The sequence below is a fragment of the Apus apus genome, chromosome 5, assembly GCF_020740795.1.
Source record: "Apus apus isolate bApuApu2 chromosome 5, bApuApu2.pri.cur, whole genome shotgun sequence".
NCBI classification, from domain to species: domain Eukaryota; kingdom Metazoa; phylum Chordata; class Aves; order Apodiformes; family Apodidae; genus Apus; species Apus apus.
Window position 1 is genome coordinate 62,631,336 of NC_067286.1, and position 17,206 is coordinate 62,648,541.

Here is a 17,206-nt window from a genome sequence, read left to right on the forward strand (position 1 = left end):
CCCTCTCCTGGGGGACCTGAATTCCCCCTCTGAGGGGACTGCAAAGAAGGCGTTTTCTGCCGCAGCAGCTCGCGTTGCCAGCCACACCAAAAAGGCCAGGCATTTCCTCCAGCACCGAGGCAGCCTCCACCAACAGCCTATTATGGAAGAGACGCGTCTGCCTCGCCCTCCCTGCTGGCACTCGGGACGCGAGCTCCAAAATCCCGGTTCCCTTCCCAGAGCCACGCTCCGCTTGCGGGGACAAGGAGTACCACGAGCATGACACCCCGGCAGGAGGGCTCAGCGGTTGGAAACCAGGGTGTCCTGAGGGGCCGGGCTTGAAATACCGTCACCCTGAGGGCACAGGAACCGCTAAGAAGCGGGATCCCCGCCCGTTCCCGCCCCCGCTCCCCGTGCCAGCCCGTCCCCTCCCCTTGAACCTTCCCGCTACCCGTAGGCGGGCGATGCTTTCCCCGCCCGGCGGGGACTGGCGGCGCTGATTGGCCAGCGAGGGCGGGAGGAGGGGGCGGGGCCTCCGCCGCGCAGGCGCGGTGCGTGTCGGGGAGCAGCCCAGTCGGGAGGCGGTGGCGGTTGGTGCGCGCGCAAGATGGTGAGAGGAGCTCGGGCAGCCTGAGGGGGGACCCGGCCCGGGGGGTCCCTTCCCCTCTGGGGGGGGGGTCCCTGCGCCTCGGTGGGGGTCCCTTCCCCTCCGAGGGGGTCCCTTCCCCTCCAGGGGGGCCCCACGCTGAGCCGGGAGGGGGAGGCGTGAGGCTGGGGTTGAGCGGAAGGTCTGAGGGGGAGAGCAGGTGCCTGGGGAGGGGTGAGGGCCCCCTCAGGGCCAGCCGGTTGCTGCCCGCCGGTGCTCCGGCTTTACCCTGCCCCAGCCCCGCCGGCGACAGCGGCTGGGCGGTTGTTTTGGTGCTGGGCGCTGACAGCCTGCGGTGGTGGGGGGGGGTGGGGGAGAGCGAAGAAAGAGGTGTTGAGAAAGGAAGTCATGAGCCGGCCGGGCTGTTGGGCTCCAGCGGCTTCTGAAACGTCTTGAAGGGAGTGGATGGTAGCTGAGGGGCACCGGCAGCAGCCCCCCCTGCTGCCCTGGCTGGCAGGCGTGCCCAGGGGCTGTGCGCTGCTTCGTCGGCTTCTTGTTAAACCGAGCTTAGCCCCGGCGGATGAGCTGACTCTGATGTCACCCTGTCTTTTTGCAAGCGCAGCCTGGAGCTCTTTCGGGATTTATATTTGTGTGGCTGCACAGGTACAACCAAGAGCACTGCTTACCCTGCAGGTGTCTGCTGGAGGATGGCGGGGAAATGCTTCCTTCAGACAACAGTGTCTGATAAAGAATGTAACTTCAGCTTTAAATTGTGGCTCTGAATTCTCTTGGGTTTGTGGCTGTTGTGTTGGTTTTTTTGTTAGACAGACACCTCCTGAAGTAGTGAGAGTGGGTATTAATGATATTTGTGGATCAGAGGGAGCCAAAAACAATCTGAAATTTAGGACAAACAAGAAAAGGCTGCACATGCAGTGCCTGACCCATCCTGTGACAGCAGAGCCTGTTTCCTCTCCAGCTGTGAAAAGGAAGCAGAGGCGCAAGATTTGGTGCCAGAATTTGGTCAAGGTGGAAGTCTCTTAAGAGAGTAACAGCAAACATAGGATATTTGCCAGGTGATTTTGGAAGTGAGGAAGGAGAGGCACTACTCTGCTTTTGGAGGAAGATCTCAAACAAGCCAGCATTGAAAGTGAGGAGACAGAGTTTAAATAGTACTATCTTCTGATTTGCGAGCAGTCCTGGTGAAATAACTCTTTAATAGAGCTGTGATAGGTAATCTTGCAACTATTCTATTTGAGCAGTTTTTTTAAAAGAAGTCTTGAATTGCAGTTGTTTTGGTATGAAAGCCTTGATGCTGTAGGAATTTACAGAACTATAATATGAGTAAGATGGAGGTGGTAAATAACTTTGTCTAGCTGGCTTGCATCTCTTGGCTGTGGCAATAGAGGTTGTGTGTATAAAATGTTGCTCAGGAAATGGCAGTGGTTGGTTTGGTACAGTTTTAAAATTGTGTGTAATGAAAGATAACCTACATGGTTGCTTGTGAAAGAATGGTTTCCTTCCTCATCTTCAGGGTGATGACTAATATGTTATCTGGACACTTCTTCTGAACACTTGGAGTTAGTAATATGTAAGCCCATGGGGGAAAGTCTGTGTTCTTTCTGATTTAAAATGTGTTAAATGCTTTCTGTGTGGGTAAATCTCAAAAGTTCAGTTAAAAATAAGCAGTGATCCTTGATTACTGTCTGTGTTCTTGTGAAATATTAATAGTAGCTCCTATTATTTGAAATACTTGAATTCCTTGAGCCAGTTTACTGCCATTCTAGGGGGTTTCCTTATTTCAGACCTTGGCAAATGAGCTGTAACGATTCTGAGAGCTATGAGAACAATCCCACTTCAGGAACAGCTAATAACATATTTCTAGTTAACTGTGTGGCTTTGAGGAGGGGTGTTCTGGTTTTGTGTTTTTGAGGACCTGCTTTCATCCATGGTTTTCCTGGTTTAGCTGTATGTTCTGGAGCTTTGGACAAGCTGCATGCAGGTCCACCTTAGGAGGCCTTATGCACGAACATGTGTGACACAGGGGTTTTTTTGGTTGTTGGTTTACTAGAAAGATTTATCTTTCCCTCCCCTCTGTCATTTCCCTTTTGTAGAGTGAATCTCTGGTGGTTTGTGATGTTGCTGAAGACCTGGTGGAGAAACTGAGGAAATTCCGGTTTCGTAAAGAAACCAACAATGCTGCCATTATAAGTAAGTTGAAAATGTGTCTGAACAAAACTGCAGAAAATCCTGTCTCCTCTCTTCCTTTGGCTGTCATGCTGCTGCTGTAGAAGGTCAGTGTGAGCCAGGAGGCTGCTTCTTAAATGAACTCGAGTACTTCCACTTCAGAACTTCACACTTGCTGTGATTTTTTTAACAGTAAAGCAACACTGTTTTGATGATATAGGACTTGATCCATGCTTTGTAGAGAATTTATACCTTATTACAGCTCAGAGTCTACCACTGCAAAATTATAGTAAAAAATGTCAAGGCTCAGTCATTTTGCTTTTGTAAGTTTGCTGGCCTTTTAGTAGGGGAGTTTGACATTTCTGCCTTTGCCATTTGAGGAGTGTGTTGCAGTGAAGAGCACTTAGAGTGCATGCTTCTCTTCAGTGATTTTATGAGGTCATGGGATAGGCTGAAGAAGCAGAATAGATCACAAGGAATATACTTGTGGGGGAATGTTGAAAAGCTTCATGCAGAAATTGGAAAATGGATTGAAACAACGTTTTTCTGTGTTCTGTTTTGATTTATAGTGAAAATCGACAAGGATAAGCAGTTGGTGGTGCTGGATGAGGAGCATGAGGTTTGTTAAATGAATTGTAAATAAGAGTATCTTCAGCCTGCAATGTATTGTTGTCTCTAAGGTACTGCCTTAGTTTCAAATTGTTATCAAACTCTTAATCTAATTTGGGTCATGAGCTTATTTAAATGCATGGTCACTCTGCATGTAAAGCACAGCACTATTAATAGTGGAACTGTGCAGAAGCAATTGGGTTGACTAATTAATTGCACCAAAGAAGTTATTTTAAACCTGTTGTGATCCAACTATGTAAAAAGCACCTTTGGCACCTGCTGGCTTTTTGAAGGGTTCTCTGCCACGTTTCTGTGTAGATCTGCATATTTGACTCTGAGTTGATCTGCCATTAATTAGAAGCTGGGATTGCTAATCCTCTGCAGACTCTAAATTTGAGAGATGGCATAATAAGGTCAGCCCAGCATGTAGCATTCCTTAATGGTACACAGGGCAAAATGAAGTCCCTCCCAGGGATTTGAGCATTAACCATAGCTCTTATTCCCTAGAATGTAGAAGTTAATGTAGCATTTAAATAGAAGGGGGACTCTTTATATTTTTGCTTGCTCAAGGAGGAAGGACTGAATTTTTAAAAAGCACCATTTATGTAGCTGATGTTAACAGATACTTTTTGGTGTGTGCTTGCTTGCTTCTGATGAGCACTCGAGTTAGAACAGCATGGTAGCTGCCAGCCTATCCCACTAGAGCCAAACTTTTTCTAATCTCATTATGCCTAAAATAGAGATGATTATTCATGCTAACACTAATTCTATGTTTAGTCATAGGACTCTACGAGCACACAAGTTTTCCTAAGCTGCTCTAGTAATTTGTGAGAGATCATTAGATGTGCATCTGACTTAGAGCTGTTTCGCTGTGCCATTGTTCTGCTTTAGCCTTTGTAATACACCTTCAAGTGCAAGATCATTTGTTCAAATATTGCTTGTGTTTAATGTCACCAGGGCATTTCTCCTGATGAGCTAAAAGATGAGCTGCCTGAGAGACAACCTCGATATCCTTCTTGTGCTGCTGGCATTTGGTCTTACTCACTCCTGGAAGCTGTTCCAAATGTTCAGAGTTGGACTTCACCTTTTTAGGCCAACACTTGCCTGTAGTGTGGCTTTACTGCCACGTTATTTGTGTGAGAGAGAACCTAGGGATCAGTTCTCATGGTGCACAGGGCACTTGTCTTTGATGAAACAGCGACTGACACATTTAAGCCTTTCCCAGGATTTTGCTTCCCTTTAGACTATATCATGTTTGGGGAAGTAAAGCAAAGCCACACTGCTGTTAATGTAAAGCAGTGAGTGAAGTGTACCAGTTTTGTATGTGGCTACTTCTAAATACAGAAAAGTGCCTCTGTAACTTGGGATCTGGTGTGGGACTTTCTTAGCATGTGTCCTTTGCTATTTTGCTGCAGTTGCTGATTCTGGAAGTGCTGCAGGTATGTGGTAAAAAGAGGAGCAAGTCAATTATTCTTTAGACAAAATAAGGGGTACTTAAGTTGTAAGTAAAGGAAATATCTGCCTCCATTATCCTCAGAAGCTGGCTGGCATGATTCCACATGCCATTCTGAATCTTTTCTTTCATGACCCCAGTGCAGTAGGAGGTATAAAGCAGGAGCCCCAGCTAAAACTTGAGTTCTAATCCAGCAAAACACCTGAAACAATGAAGTGCTTAGTCTGCAGAGAAATAATTTGGCAGAAACACATTAGTGGGTGTGGGAAGTCTTTTTACAAGGCTGGGAGAGGAATATTTGTGATGAAAAGGTGATTTTTAGCTCTCTGATGTGTAACAGTAGTACAGAGACAGCCCTCCCACCCAGCTGTGCCAGAGATTGGTAAAGACAGGTGGGGTCAGTTCTGAAAGTCAAATATGGAAGTGAAAACAGGGGAACAGTGAAATTACTTATCAAATGTGAAGCATCTTCTAGAACACAAGACATTTGTGCCTACATCAGCCTCTGATAATTGATGATTCTATCCTATTAAAATTGTTTTATTGCTTTCTTTAACCTCAGAAAAAACATTTATTGTGTATAGTTACAAGTATCAGCATGATGATGGAAGAGTTTCTTACCCACTGTGCTTTATCTTCTCCAGTCCAGTTGGTGAGTGAACAGCAGCTCCTACGTGCTGAAAACATGGGGATGTGCTTTGCACTGGAAGATGAGATGAGTACTTAATGCTCAGTTAGTTCTGATTTGCATGTGCCTCTGCTGGAAGCAAGGTGCTATAAAGCTGTGGCATTATCTGGAGAGCTTTGCAATGAGGAATCTCTAGTGTAGTAGCTCCATCCTCACCATCAGCTTGTGAGGAGTGTTGACACTTCCATCTGCCTGGACCTCCCTACTTGCTGGAGGTTTTTACTGTCTTTGGAGTTCACATTTAGGACACTTGGATGTATGATACAAGAGATTCATTTGTTTCCGTTTCCTAAGGCTGAGCAGAAGTTTCCATTTCCTGCATAGCTGGCCAGGAGGTGTGTCTGATTAAGTGTGTTACTCAGTGGGGTGCTCAGCAACACCCTCCTGGAAAGGAATGGAGCCTGGAGCCCTCTGCATCTAGCTGTGTAGGTGTAGCACAGTGTTTCCTGTCACCCTGTCCTTAAATCTTGAGGGATCTTCAAAATATGACCAAAGGTCAGGAAATGAGTGAGGAGGGGACTGGAAGATCCCACCTCTGTTCCTGAAGGTTTCTGTCCACCTCTCTCCATCTTGCTATTTGGATGTTAGTGACTGGGGGAGTGGGGAGAAATTCCTTTCCTTCTCAGAAGGGTGTGGAATCCCATGTCTGCCCATAACAGGTACAGGGCTCTGAAATGGTTAGGCTGGGATTAGAGAGGAGGTTTTCCATGGGGCCTGTATGGAATGGGCAGCAACAGAGGGTGCCTCTGAACAATGCTGTCATGTGAAGGTCTAAAGGGCTGTCACAGCCATGGGTGAAAAGGAGAAAAAGAGGGCTCCATAGCCCAGATCTAGGCAGGTGGAAGTGCTGAGTGAACAGATTATGTTCAAGGAGAAAGAGACTGTAATTTTAGGTCATCCCAAGTTTATACAGAGCAGTAGCTTCCTCTGTGTCCCAGCAACCCTCCACGTAAACTCAGTTGTGCAGGAAATTGTAATTCTAATAGAAGCAAAATAACCTGTGACTTTGTTTGGATTTACAGAGCTGAATTGTTGCTGTGGTTTCCACCTGTGTCCTGAATTGTAACAGAGTAGTTTGCTGGTATTACTGAATTGTCCTTGTTGCCCTCTAGAAGAAGATACACTATTGCATTATTTTACCCTTCATTACTCAAACTAGAATATCTGAAAGAGTTGAGCAAGTAGTGAGCATACTGCTGTGACCTGAGCATCTTTGTGTGAATGTTCTGGGTGTTACTTCTCTTCTGAAGGGATAGATACTTTGTGAGTTAGAACAGCAGTAAGAAACTTCCTGAGAGACCTTGAAATAGCAAAGCAGGCACTTGTAGTACTTTGTAGGAAAAGAGAGCTTAGACAGTGTTCTTTACGGGTGGCAAGATAAAAAAGTACAGTCATATCTAGAAATTTCTAAAGGAGGAACTTCTAAACAAAAGCCTTTTTTCTTGAGGTTTTCAGTTTAAAAAAAAAAATAATCTGCAAACATAAGTTAGTGGTTAGACTGCTAGTAGAGTCAGGAGCACTAAATAGCAATTAACCTCAGCTGTGACTAGAGCGGTTCTGTGTTTTGGGGGCAGGGGGTAATCATTTTGACCTACTAATTCAGTTGGGGGATTTGGGGAGAGATTAGGAGAAAAAACAACAGTTTAAAACTGAATTGAATTGATCTCCGTTTGTCTCCAGCTCAAAGGCCTGTGCTATGAAGACCTGTGTAAGTGCATCTAGCAAAAGACAAAGGAATCTTCCAGAAATAGCAAGAGGGCAAAGAATGGAATGTGGTGTAATCAGCTGCTGCTGCACTGGTGGCAGGTGCTGCTTTGTTAGCTGTTGTGATTCAAGTTTGACTGCTGTGATATTTGGTGTTTGCTCTAGGCAGAAGCACAGGAGCATCACTAATCACTAGATCGCTCCTTCAACCTGCACAACTTATTTCTGGGCATGTTTTTCATGAACTGGATATGAAAGTAAGAGCAAGGGTGATAGTGATAGGTCACTTTTCTGAATGGAGACTCTTTAAAAAAAAATAATCTTATTTTTGAAGTGTTTCAATCAGAATAACTAAACAAAGCTTCTTTTTTTTTTCTTTTTTTTTTTTTAATTTTCCCCACATAACTACAGGATGTAAGCCTGAGCAGCAGATGATGTATGCTGGAAGCAAGAATAAACTTGTACAGACAGCTGAACTCACTAAGGTACAAATGACTAGTTGAAATAACTGTCTCACTCTTCAGTGCAGGTTGCTCAGCTGTTTCCTGCTTACACCTTCTTGCTTGTTATCAGACTTTGTAATTGCAGAGAAGAGATTCTTTAGGAAGACTGAAGAGAGGGGTGTGTGGAGATTTCTGGAGTTTTAGGATACAGGGAGAGCAGTGTTATCCAAAACGAAAGTACCCATCAGTAGGATGGATGTCTTTACTTTGGAGAATTAATATACTCATGGGAAGAACAGACCAAAGTCTTAGTGTGGTGTGGGCTTGTTCTGCTGCATGGTTTGTGGGGTTGGATGCTTGCAGAACAGAGCCCTTAGAATAACTAACATATATGCCAAGTGCTGAGCAATCCTAAATCTTCCCATGTTTGCTTCTTCCAGTACTGAGACCAGAAGAACTCACTGCATTCACTAGGCCTAGGTGTATATATATATATACATTAAAAAAAAATACAATCCACCTAATGGTAATTGTGGAGATCTTTGAAATTTCTGATTAATTGGCACCTAGATTTCTGAAAGTTTTCATTTCAACCAGTAAAGCTGAATGAAGTCAGTGGTCACTGCAGGTTTTTCATACAATGTGACATGACTTCACTGTTCCCTTTTGGTCTTTGGGATCCTGACTGAGTACTTGAACATCCCAGTAAAAATGTGTATTGGGCCAATAAGAGAACTGTGAACTTCCACCCCTTCTAGCTGTACCTTGTCAGAAAGGACCTCTGTGTTTTAAACTAGACATCAAGTTGACAGGATTAAATAGGAAAGCAGAAGATAAAGTGGTTGAAGCAATTGGTCCAGCCTCAAGAAATCATTTTTTAGGTCTTTTGAGACTGCATCTTAGAGAACTCAAAACATCTTTGGTAGAAAAGAAGAATTCCTTGAGGAGGAAGGCAGTTTGCAGTGAGTGAGAAGGAAGAGCTGATGAGAGGAAGGAGAAAGCCTGGGAAGCAGCTGCTGTGTTGGAGTTACTATCATCTGTCAAGTGGGAGAAATTCAGTCTGAAAGGCTAGTGAATGAAAGCCTAGGAGCAGATAAAGAGGTCCATGATCCTCTTCCTTCTGAGGCTGGAGAATATTGCCTTTCTTCAGTCCTAGTTGCTTATTTGCTCTTCAAACATGCTTTATTCTTGCCACTCACTGAGCCATGTTTCATTTTATCTCATGCTGTGACTTCCTCCTGGTGTGATTTCAGCATATGACTCAACAGAGTCCTCTAATTTTTTCAGTGACTTGCGTGTTAGCCTGGCTTCTGTTAAGCTGATCTGTTCTTCTAACAGAATTTTGGGCTTTTCCTCTATCTTTTACTTAAAAAAAAAAAAAAAAAAAATCCATGTCAGTTGATTGTTGTGGATCACTGTCTAAATACAAGAAGCACCGAGAGGTGAGAAATGAGGAAGATAGAAAACCTGAATTGTTTCCTGAAGAAGATCAGAATGGTGAAATGGCTGAGAACAGGACTAAATAGGAAGTTCATTCCAAACAGCAGGTTCCCTGAGAGGCTTGTTCTGTCAGTCTTAAAAAATCTCATCCATTCTCTTGGCCTGGGCATATTTTTTGCACTTAAGTACTCCATACCATACCTGATCTAGTGCTGACACAGCTTTATTGCAGTCTCCAGTTAAAATCTGTCTGGTTTTCATTACCTAGGTAACACATTTTGAAGGCCTGTGCATTTGTAATATTCACTTACCTGACTTTTCTGAAAAGATGATCCATTTGTGGGCATCTCCAAGACTCCAGTTAGCAATACAGAATTAATTAGCCTCTCTTCAAGGGGATTAAAGACAAAACCAAAACAGCTACTTGCCCATATGGAATGTAAAGAGTATATTGGTGTCTTTGGTCTTGTTTTTTGCTTCAAGGCTCTGTTAGAGATTTGTCCATGACTTCCACAGAGCTTTGGGCTAGTGGTTTGGGGTTTTTTTTTGCAGGTTTTCTATTCTGAGGTAGCCCCAGCTTGTTTTTGACAGGGAAAGCAGTATGCTACTGGATACTATGGATTTATTTCAGCTCAGAGGAGGAATAACTGTGTCTTGGACTGAGCAGAATTCCTGAACTTTGGGCTTAATTCAGCCCAGAGGTTAAATTACTTTGTATTCTTCAAATAGACAATCTTCTTGCTGCATATGAGATGGTGTTGTTTCACAGTACCTTTACAGTGCAGAACATGTGCTGTTCTCACCTATTCTTCAAGGAGAAGAATAAAGTGTAGAAATAAGAATTATGGCATTCTTGTTCAAGTTAATAATATCCCTTCCCTCTTAGTCTTGTTATTTTCCACTGATGTTGCTTTAGAATATTAAGTGATCCTTTCAGGAAAGCAGGTGAAAACTCTAGGTTGGCTTCTGGTTTATTAGGGCATAACCAACTTGTGTGGGAAGATAGGGATTGGATTGTATGCTTTTCCTTTTCAAATACCATCACCTCAGGAATTTATGCAATGCAATTTTGTTTAGGTATTTGAAATAAGAAATACAGAAGACCTAACTGAAGAATGGCTGCGTGAGAAACTGGGCTTCTTCCATTAAGAAAACCTCTGTAATAAGTATTTATGTACCATCCTGATAATACTGGAACCAGACATGAATACTTACATCTAAATATGCACTGTATTTACATCTGTCTCCTGCAGTATCTCTCTTGTGCAAAGTTTGTGCAAAGAATAGCAGGTCTGTCTCCTTGAAGTAACAAATCTTTGCAGGTGTTTCCTTATTTGTACCTGTTAAAAGGGAATACTCCTCTGCAGGGACTCCTTTTGCACTCTTGTGACTAATTTTTCTGTAACTAAAAGAGTTCAGTTCTGGATTGGTAACTATCTACAGACATAATTTGGAAGCTGACGCTAACTTTTTCTGAGCTACAACTGCATCCTTATGACATATACTAGCCATTTATATGCAAAAGTTGTCTACTGTCACTTACTGTTCAGACTTCTTGATTTCGTGTCTCCTCAGTTTTTGAAAACTACTCCCTGGAAACATTTAGTAGTAAACAGACAAAATCCTTGTACAGCGAATCCATCTGTTTATCTTTCCATTGAGACCACGTGAACTTTCTCAAATTCTCAGAACTAATTTTTGTCATTCCAGTGATTCCTCAGTTGTCTGAGTCAATCTCACCAAATTTCAGGGCAAAGCTTTGACTGTCCAGTGCTTGTGCTGATACAGTCTTACAGGAACTAGATGATAACTAAGGGCTGAATTACAATTCTGGTTACTCTGGTACCAGATGTCTTGCATATATAACTTATTACACTGTTAAGAAGTTTACCTCTTTGCTCATTTCCTGTTATATGAACACCTGGTAATACTGTGTGCCTTTAATTTGCTAGCTTTAAAGTGACTTGAGAATTTTACACTGCCACTTATTACAAATTTGGTGAAAACTTTGAAGAATCCAAGTAACATTTGTTTCCTAGTGCCTACTGTTGCAGTTGACATCTGTAAAAAACAAAAAGCTAAACTCATCTTTGGAATTCCAGTCATCTACTCCATTTGTAGGAGTCAGGAGGTTAAAGCTTTTCGTGATCGTGATTTCTATCTCTTTTGTTATAAAAGTTGGCCACATGTAGCTTTTGAGTACTTTAGTCTCTAATTTTCTTAACTGCTTGTTGGTCAAAATTACATTCCAGATAAAGCTTTTGCATAAGGGATAATTTGATTTTCATTTACTTATGGCTCATCTCTTTGAAACAAACAGCCAATAGTCTAATGTGAAAATAGTATTTAACTTTTATAAATGACCAGTCTTTTTACAGGTCTGTTTTATATTGAGTAGAGTAGTTGTCTGATATGGGACATGTTCAGCCCCTGCAGTGGCAAAAGGAGTGCTCATGTGGCAGTATCTCACCATCTGGCTCATGAGTGTTTGTTGTGCTGCTGGATAAGTATCCGTGCATGAGCAGCTTCCTGTTGATAACATACCTTAAAATACAGCTGCCCTAACAAATCTGTTCAGTGAGAAGGAATGCAGTGTTCACTTTGGAGGCCAGTATTTCATGCTGTGAAACCTTTGCTGGAAGGAGGTTTATTTTTCATTTGTAAACATAATGTTGTGTTAGTGGTAAAACACTAGTTCCTCCAAGATCACAAGGAATTAATTTGCAAAGGTCCTCAGTGTTGGTAAATCTCTTCTTAGTTTGATGTTACTGTTCATTATTTGCATACAAATCTTGACTTGAGAAGAGCTTTTCAAATTATATGTTGGAATGATCCAATTAAGTTGATCTCTCAGTGTGGGAAAGAAATATTTGTGATTAAAATTAAATTTCTGTGTTAATGTTGTGAACTGGAAAACCAATTTCATTTCCCTGGACAAAAAAAACCACATTGATTATGAAACTGTTGCTTGATCAGTCTGTACTGGATCAATAAAAATCATGTATTTTGTGACAAACATTGTATAAATGAGACTTTGGCTTCAAGAATAGTGTCATGCTAAGCATCAGCCTTGAAACAGCAAGGATCTAGTTTTGTTGGCATTGTGCTCAAGGGAAGACATGTCAAAGTACAGTGTGGGTGAGGGGGAAGCTGCTGCTTGTGACCTTCAGCTTCATTTGCAGCAGGGAAAACTGGATTAATAATCTTTGTCATTGTACTTTGTACACTGGTGGGCTGCCAGCATCCAACTGCTGCTTGCACAGGTCTTGACAAAAATAACTGTAAAAGGGACCTGTCCCTCTTGGGAGAAGGGATGATGGCATTTGATTCTTCATCTCTGGATCACTCCACCTTCTGCCAAGAAAACATTGCTACTAAGGCTTAATCTGTAGTCTGAGTTCTTTCACTTGGCATGTCCTCATTGCCTCCTCTTGAGCATGTTCTGCCTGGGGTGCTGCCCCTAAGGTCTTGCAGAAAGCAAACGAATCCTGATGGGAGCATTAAAGCCCACTAACTTGTGATGTTGGTGCTGCTCAGCCTGCCAGTATTACTCTTGGAACAGCCTTGCTTGGTGGCTGTCCCTCCTTCCCCTCCTTGAGCTGTGGAAGTGAGGAAGCAGCTGCAGGTACTTGGAGAATGAGTGTGAGGAGGATGTTTGCTGTTCTAGGCTTGTTTGTGGTTTCCGTGGTTTTAGTGCAGTGTTTTGACACAACTGCCTGCTGCTTTCTGCCCCAGGCTCTTGAGGGACAGGTAGTGCTAATACTTGATAAAACAAAGACATTAATTATGTCAAAATCTTTCCTGCACAGATAATACTTGTTTTCATACCCTACTTTTCCCACCTTATCTTTAGAACTGTATTTTCCCTACTGCTTCCCCCTCAGGATCCGTGGGAGGCAGATATATCCATGTTCAGAAGGCCAGTATGTTCTGACTGTGCTTTACTAGCAAGTTCCCCATCTGTAATCGTGCATTTGTTTGGAATTTTCAGATCTAAATAGGGTTCAAACTAAAGGACAACATCAATTAACTAACGCCACCTATGGGAGCCTTTGTAGCTAAAGGTCTGAGAGTCAGCATTTTCCATTATGAGCTCCTATTTTTGAGGAGTTAGTAGGTTGGCCATAAAATCCTTGGCCTTGAGTTAAAGCTCTCATAAAGAGAGACTTCTACCATGATTCATCTGGTTTGCTTAAAATATTGAATAGATGGCTGGGATACAGCTTTTGTAGTCCTATGAATTGATGGTAAGCTGAAATAAAGCATGAGTTTGCATGTCAGCCCATAAAATGGACTTGTATTATTTGAATATTTTTAACAACAAATAAGTCAATGCTGGTATTTGATGGTTTAAGTGTGTTTCTAGAATCATTAGTGCTGTTTTGATCTGTCAAAGGAGGCAATAATGAGGGTGTTGACACCTTTTCACTTCTCCAAAGGAGCATCTTAAAGCATTAATTTGTACCAGGATTCCATTTTTGTATCTTTAACTGTAAAATAGCTCATCCAGAAACAATGTTAAACTGGTAAGAGGGGTCTGAATCACACATGCAAAAGCAAGGAAGTTCGGTTCTCACTTCAGTGGCTCAAAAAAGAAACGTGCAATGTTTGGTTTTTGATACCTGCATTTATTACCAGGGAAATAGAGGCATGATGAGCCATGAGAAGGGGTGCAGTGAAACTCTTGCTTTTGTTCCATGGTTCAGGGTCAGTGTGACTTGTGTCCTGTGACATGCCAGGGCTGGCACCAGTGCTGTGGGGGGGTTTCACGGCCCGTTTGGAGAATTTGGTAATTCCATGGAAAATATCAGTAACCAGTACAACTTCCATATGCTGTTTAGTCTCTGCTAGTACACATTGCATGTTTACTTTAAACCAAATCTTTTTTGCTAAGCATGGTGCTTGTATTGGTTTAAATAAAATGTTTAATTAAGAGGTTCTGTTGCCCTGTTTTAATTGCAAAGTAGCACGGGTGTCTTGACACGGAGAAGCTGTTAATACAACGTATGACCTTCCTTTTCTCAGCTTCCTGGAGTTTACTTTGGACTTGCAGCATGGTCTTCAATCTTGAATGTGCTCCCTCACTGTCTCTTCTACCTAAAATAATTCCTCTTTTCATCTGTTGTGAAGGGTGGCAGCAAGGGAGAGGAGGGGACAGCAGCTGATGGAGCAGGGTGGGATAACTGCTGTCCTCTGCTGCTTTGCACCTTGCTGCCACAAAGTGTGTGTACTTGTGAGCTGCAAGACAGCATGGGGGCCACATAGGCTTCCATGTTGCACCTCTCCCCCAAGGCCAAGGCTCTTGACGTAACCTGGAGCTGTGAAATACAACATAGGGTGCAGGTGCTAACTGAACAATGTTAATTGTCAAGGAGACCTCAGCTTGAAGGAGTCAAAGGAACAGAGTTGTACCGTTTCCTTCTCATAGTCATTGGCTCATCCCTTTCCTGCCCAAGAGACCAGCAGAATCAGTCGATCAGAGCGCTCCCTTTCCTCATTCTTCATGACTTTCTTCCTTTTCTGACCTGTTGTTTTGGGTTTTTTTCCTATATTGTTGAAAAAAAACTACTCAAAATAATCCAAGGAATTCAGCTTTGGTAGCTGACATACCTTGTTTTTGCCGCTGCTGAAGAACAGCATGAATGGGCCACAGATTAAACATGACAGAAGTAACCCCTTCTCTCAGGTGAGAGAGTTCTGTGAAGGAGAACATGCTTCAGCACATCTAGCTCTGCAATGGCATCTTGGTCACTCAAGTATGTTGTGACAAAATCTGTTGCCAATAGCTCTGAAAAAAACATCTGAGCTGTTGTGGGAGAAGAAAGGTTCTCAAGAATAGCTGATTAAAGGAAAGGAGGGGGAAAAAAATAAATAACTCTCACATCAGAGAGTGAGGTCACCTGTGGAGTTCTGTGGCATTCCCTGTGGTTCATGGAGTATGCTTAAGTAGAAGATGAGGTACTGCCAGGTAATTAAGATGGTAAAAACAACAGCTGACTAAAGAGAACTGCAGGGAGGTGTAAAGATACAAGGTGAAGTGCAGCTGCTTTCATTCAGGAGAGGTCATTGTAACAGTTACAAGAAAAGGGCATGAAGCTACAGAAGGGGATAGGAAACAGAACAGAAAACCTCTGTGCAGCAGTACAAATCTTCATGCACATGTAGCCCAAGTATCACATGTGGCTGGTGGTTCTTTGTCCAGCTGTGGGAATAGATGGCTCCCCCAGGGCCAGGAGGAGTTTGTTGAGGAGATCCCTTGAGTTGGCAGAGTCTCTGGGGATGATGCAAAGAAAAGAAAAAATACTGCTACTTCTAGAGGAGCTGGCACTCCCAATATGGCAACCCATCCCCTCCCAGTTCCTGGAGGCCGCCTTCCATGTCTGCTGTTCCTTCTGGTGACAGGAAGATTGTGCTTCCATGGGGATAACAGGCAGTGTGTGAATGCAGCATCTTGTACAGCCTTGTCTTGGTCTGACAAGGCTGGGTTGTCTCTGTAATGCACCCATAAATTGAAGTAGACGATTCTAATCCATTTGCATAGATGTAGTTAATCAGCATGGTCCTTCTTGTCACACCACAGGAGGATTGTCTCCTCTGGGCTGTTTAGTCATGTTTCATTCTCTCGGGGACTGCAAACATACTCTGGGTCAACCTCGTTCACCTTTGCTGATGAGACACCTCACACAGAACATGACTGAGCTCAGCTGAAAACTCCCCTGACAGCTCTAGCAGTTCCTCAGCGGGAGACAGGGGGGAGAAGAGAGCAATTATCAGCCAGCAAGGCTTTGAATGCAGAACAGATGTGAACACTGGGAAAACAGCATGACTGTCTCACGGCAAATTTACTGCTGCCATGGGGAAGTCCCATCAGGGCTTTTTGAAAGGCACACACTTAACTGCTCCTGCTGTTCTGTGCCATGCCAGGCAGCCAGGAGCATGAATGCAGCTTCTCTTCCCCCTTCTGCAGTACTCAGCTCAACAATATAATGCACCCTTGAAATCCCTGTGCCAAACAGCATCTGTCATCATCACCTCTTCTCTGCAGAAGATGAGAAGACAGCAGAAGAAAATGGGGCAGAAAATAGTCAGTTGAAAGGGTCACCAGGCCTCCTAGACTTTCACTAAGGACTTAGAGGACAGAAGTAGAGCAGAAAGTTTGGGGTCAGTGCCCTTATTGAGCTGAATGAGGACCAAGAGAGACTGAGCATTTATTCAAAATAATTTTAAATGTCCACCATTGGAAAATGCTGCTGGATAATTGGAAGGAGAATGAGCCTGCCTTGCTCACAAATGCAGTCTGCCTGGCCATCTGCTCTGCCAGCAACAAATCCAGGATTGATTTGCGAATGTGATTAATTCAGCTAGGAAGGCTGGATCAAGGGATCAGCCAGAGACAATATTTATACCCTACCTCCAACTGTGAATGTGCAATTGGTTGGTTCAGAAGTACAAAACAAGTGGTATAGCTGTATTACTGGGAGAACAGAAAAGCAGATGCATCCACTCAACAGTGGATGGCCCCATTCCAATGTCTGTAAGTACAGTCTAATGTAAGCCAGTCCCTCTCCCTGCCTGTGAGGTGAAGCACAGCCCTTCTCATCTTACTGAGAGCTCTTGCATCTCTATTCCCTATGCTGATGCTACTATTGCTCTCCTTGCTGCAGTGTAGTCCCAAGATCTTGGAGCTGCTGGCTCTGTGGCCTTGTCCCCATGTCCCAGAGAGGCAGATTGGGGGTGTGAGCCAAGCACCCCACCCTGCTCCCCATGCCTGAGGTTACTGGGGGGAAACTGGTTCTGAGCAAGAGCCCATACAGGGCAGGACGTACATCTGAAGAACAACCAGGGGGTGGATTTCTAGCACTGGTAGAGCCTCAAGCTGACTTGATCATACAGATATAGCTGGAGAGATGAAAAGCAAGATTTGTGAAGGAGTTTAGATGTAGATGTAGGCTTCTGAAATCCTGCTTGGTGTGATTTAAGCATGTAAGCGTTGGGCCTGAAGGTGCTGTGCTCAGGGCACCACGGGAGCCCTGTGGGAGAACAGGCAGACCAATGTCTCCTGTGTCTCGTGCTGCTCTTTTATCTCCTTCCCAAATTTTCAAGTGTGCTGCAGATCTGCA

General features: G+C 43.6%; 1 protein-coding gene across 1 annotated transcript; it reads left to right on the plus strand.

The window, feature by feature from the left end:
• The first annotated feature begins 544 nt into the window (after positions 1-544).
• Positions 545-14,021, plus strand: GMFB (glia maturation factor beta). The gene is made up of 7 exons (XM_051621193.1): positions 545-589; positions 2,677-2,773; positions 3,319-3,368; positions 4,316-4,365; positions 5,381-5,463; positions 7,615-7,688; positions 10,164-14,021. Exons 1-7 carry the CDS (start codon positions 587-589, stop codon positions 10,233-10,235), a joined length of 429 nt encoding a protein of 142 aa, XP_051477153.1. The 5' UTR covers positions 545-586; the 3' UTR covers positions 10,236-14,021.
• The last annotated feature ends 3,185 nt before the right edge of the window (positions 14,022-17,206 follow it).

Coding starts and splice junctions, on each gene's coding strand:
- GMFB (XM_051621193.1), top strand. Junction 4,366..5,380: donor CTGCCTGAGAGACAACCTCG/ATATCCTTCTTG, acceptor CTCAGAAAAAAC/ATTTATTGTGTATAGTTACA. Junction 5,464..7,614: donor TATCTTCTCCAGTCCAGTTG/GTGAGTGAACAG, acceptor ACATAACTACAG/GATGTAAGCCTGAGCAGCAG.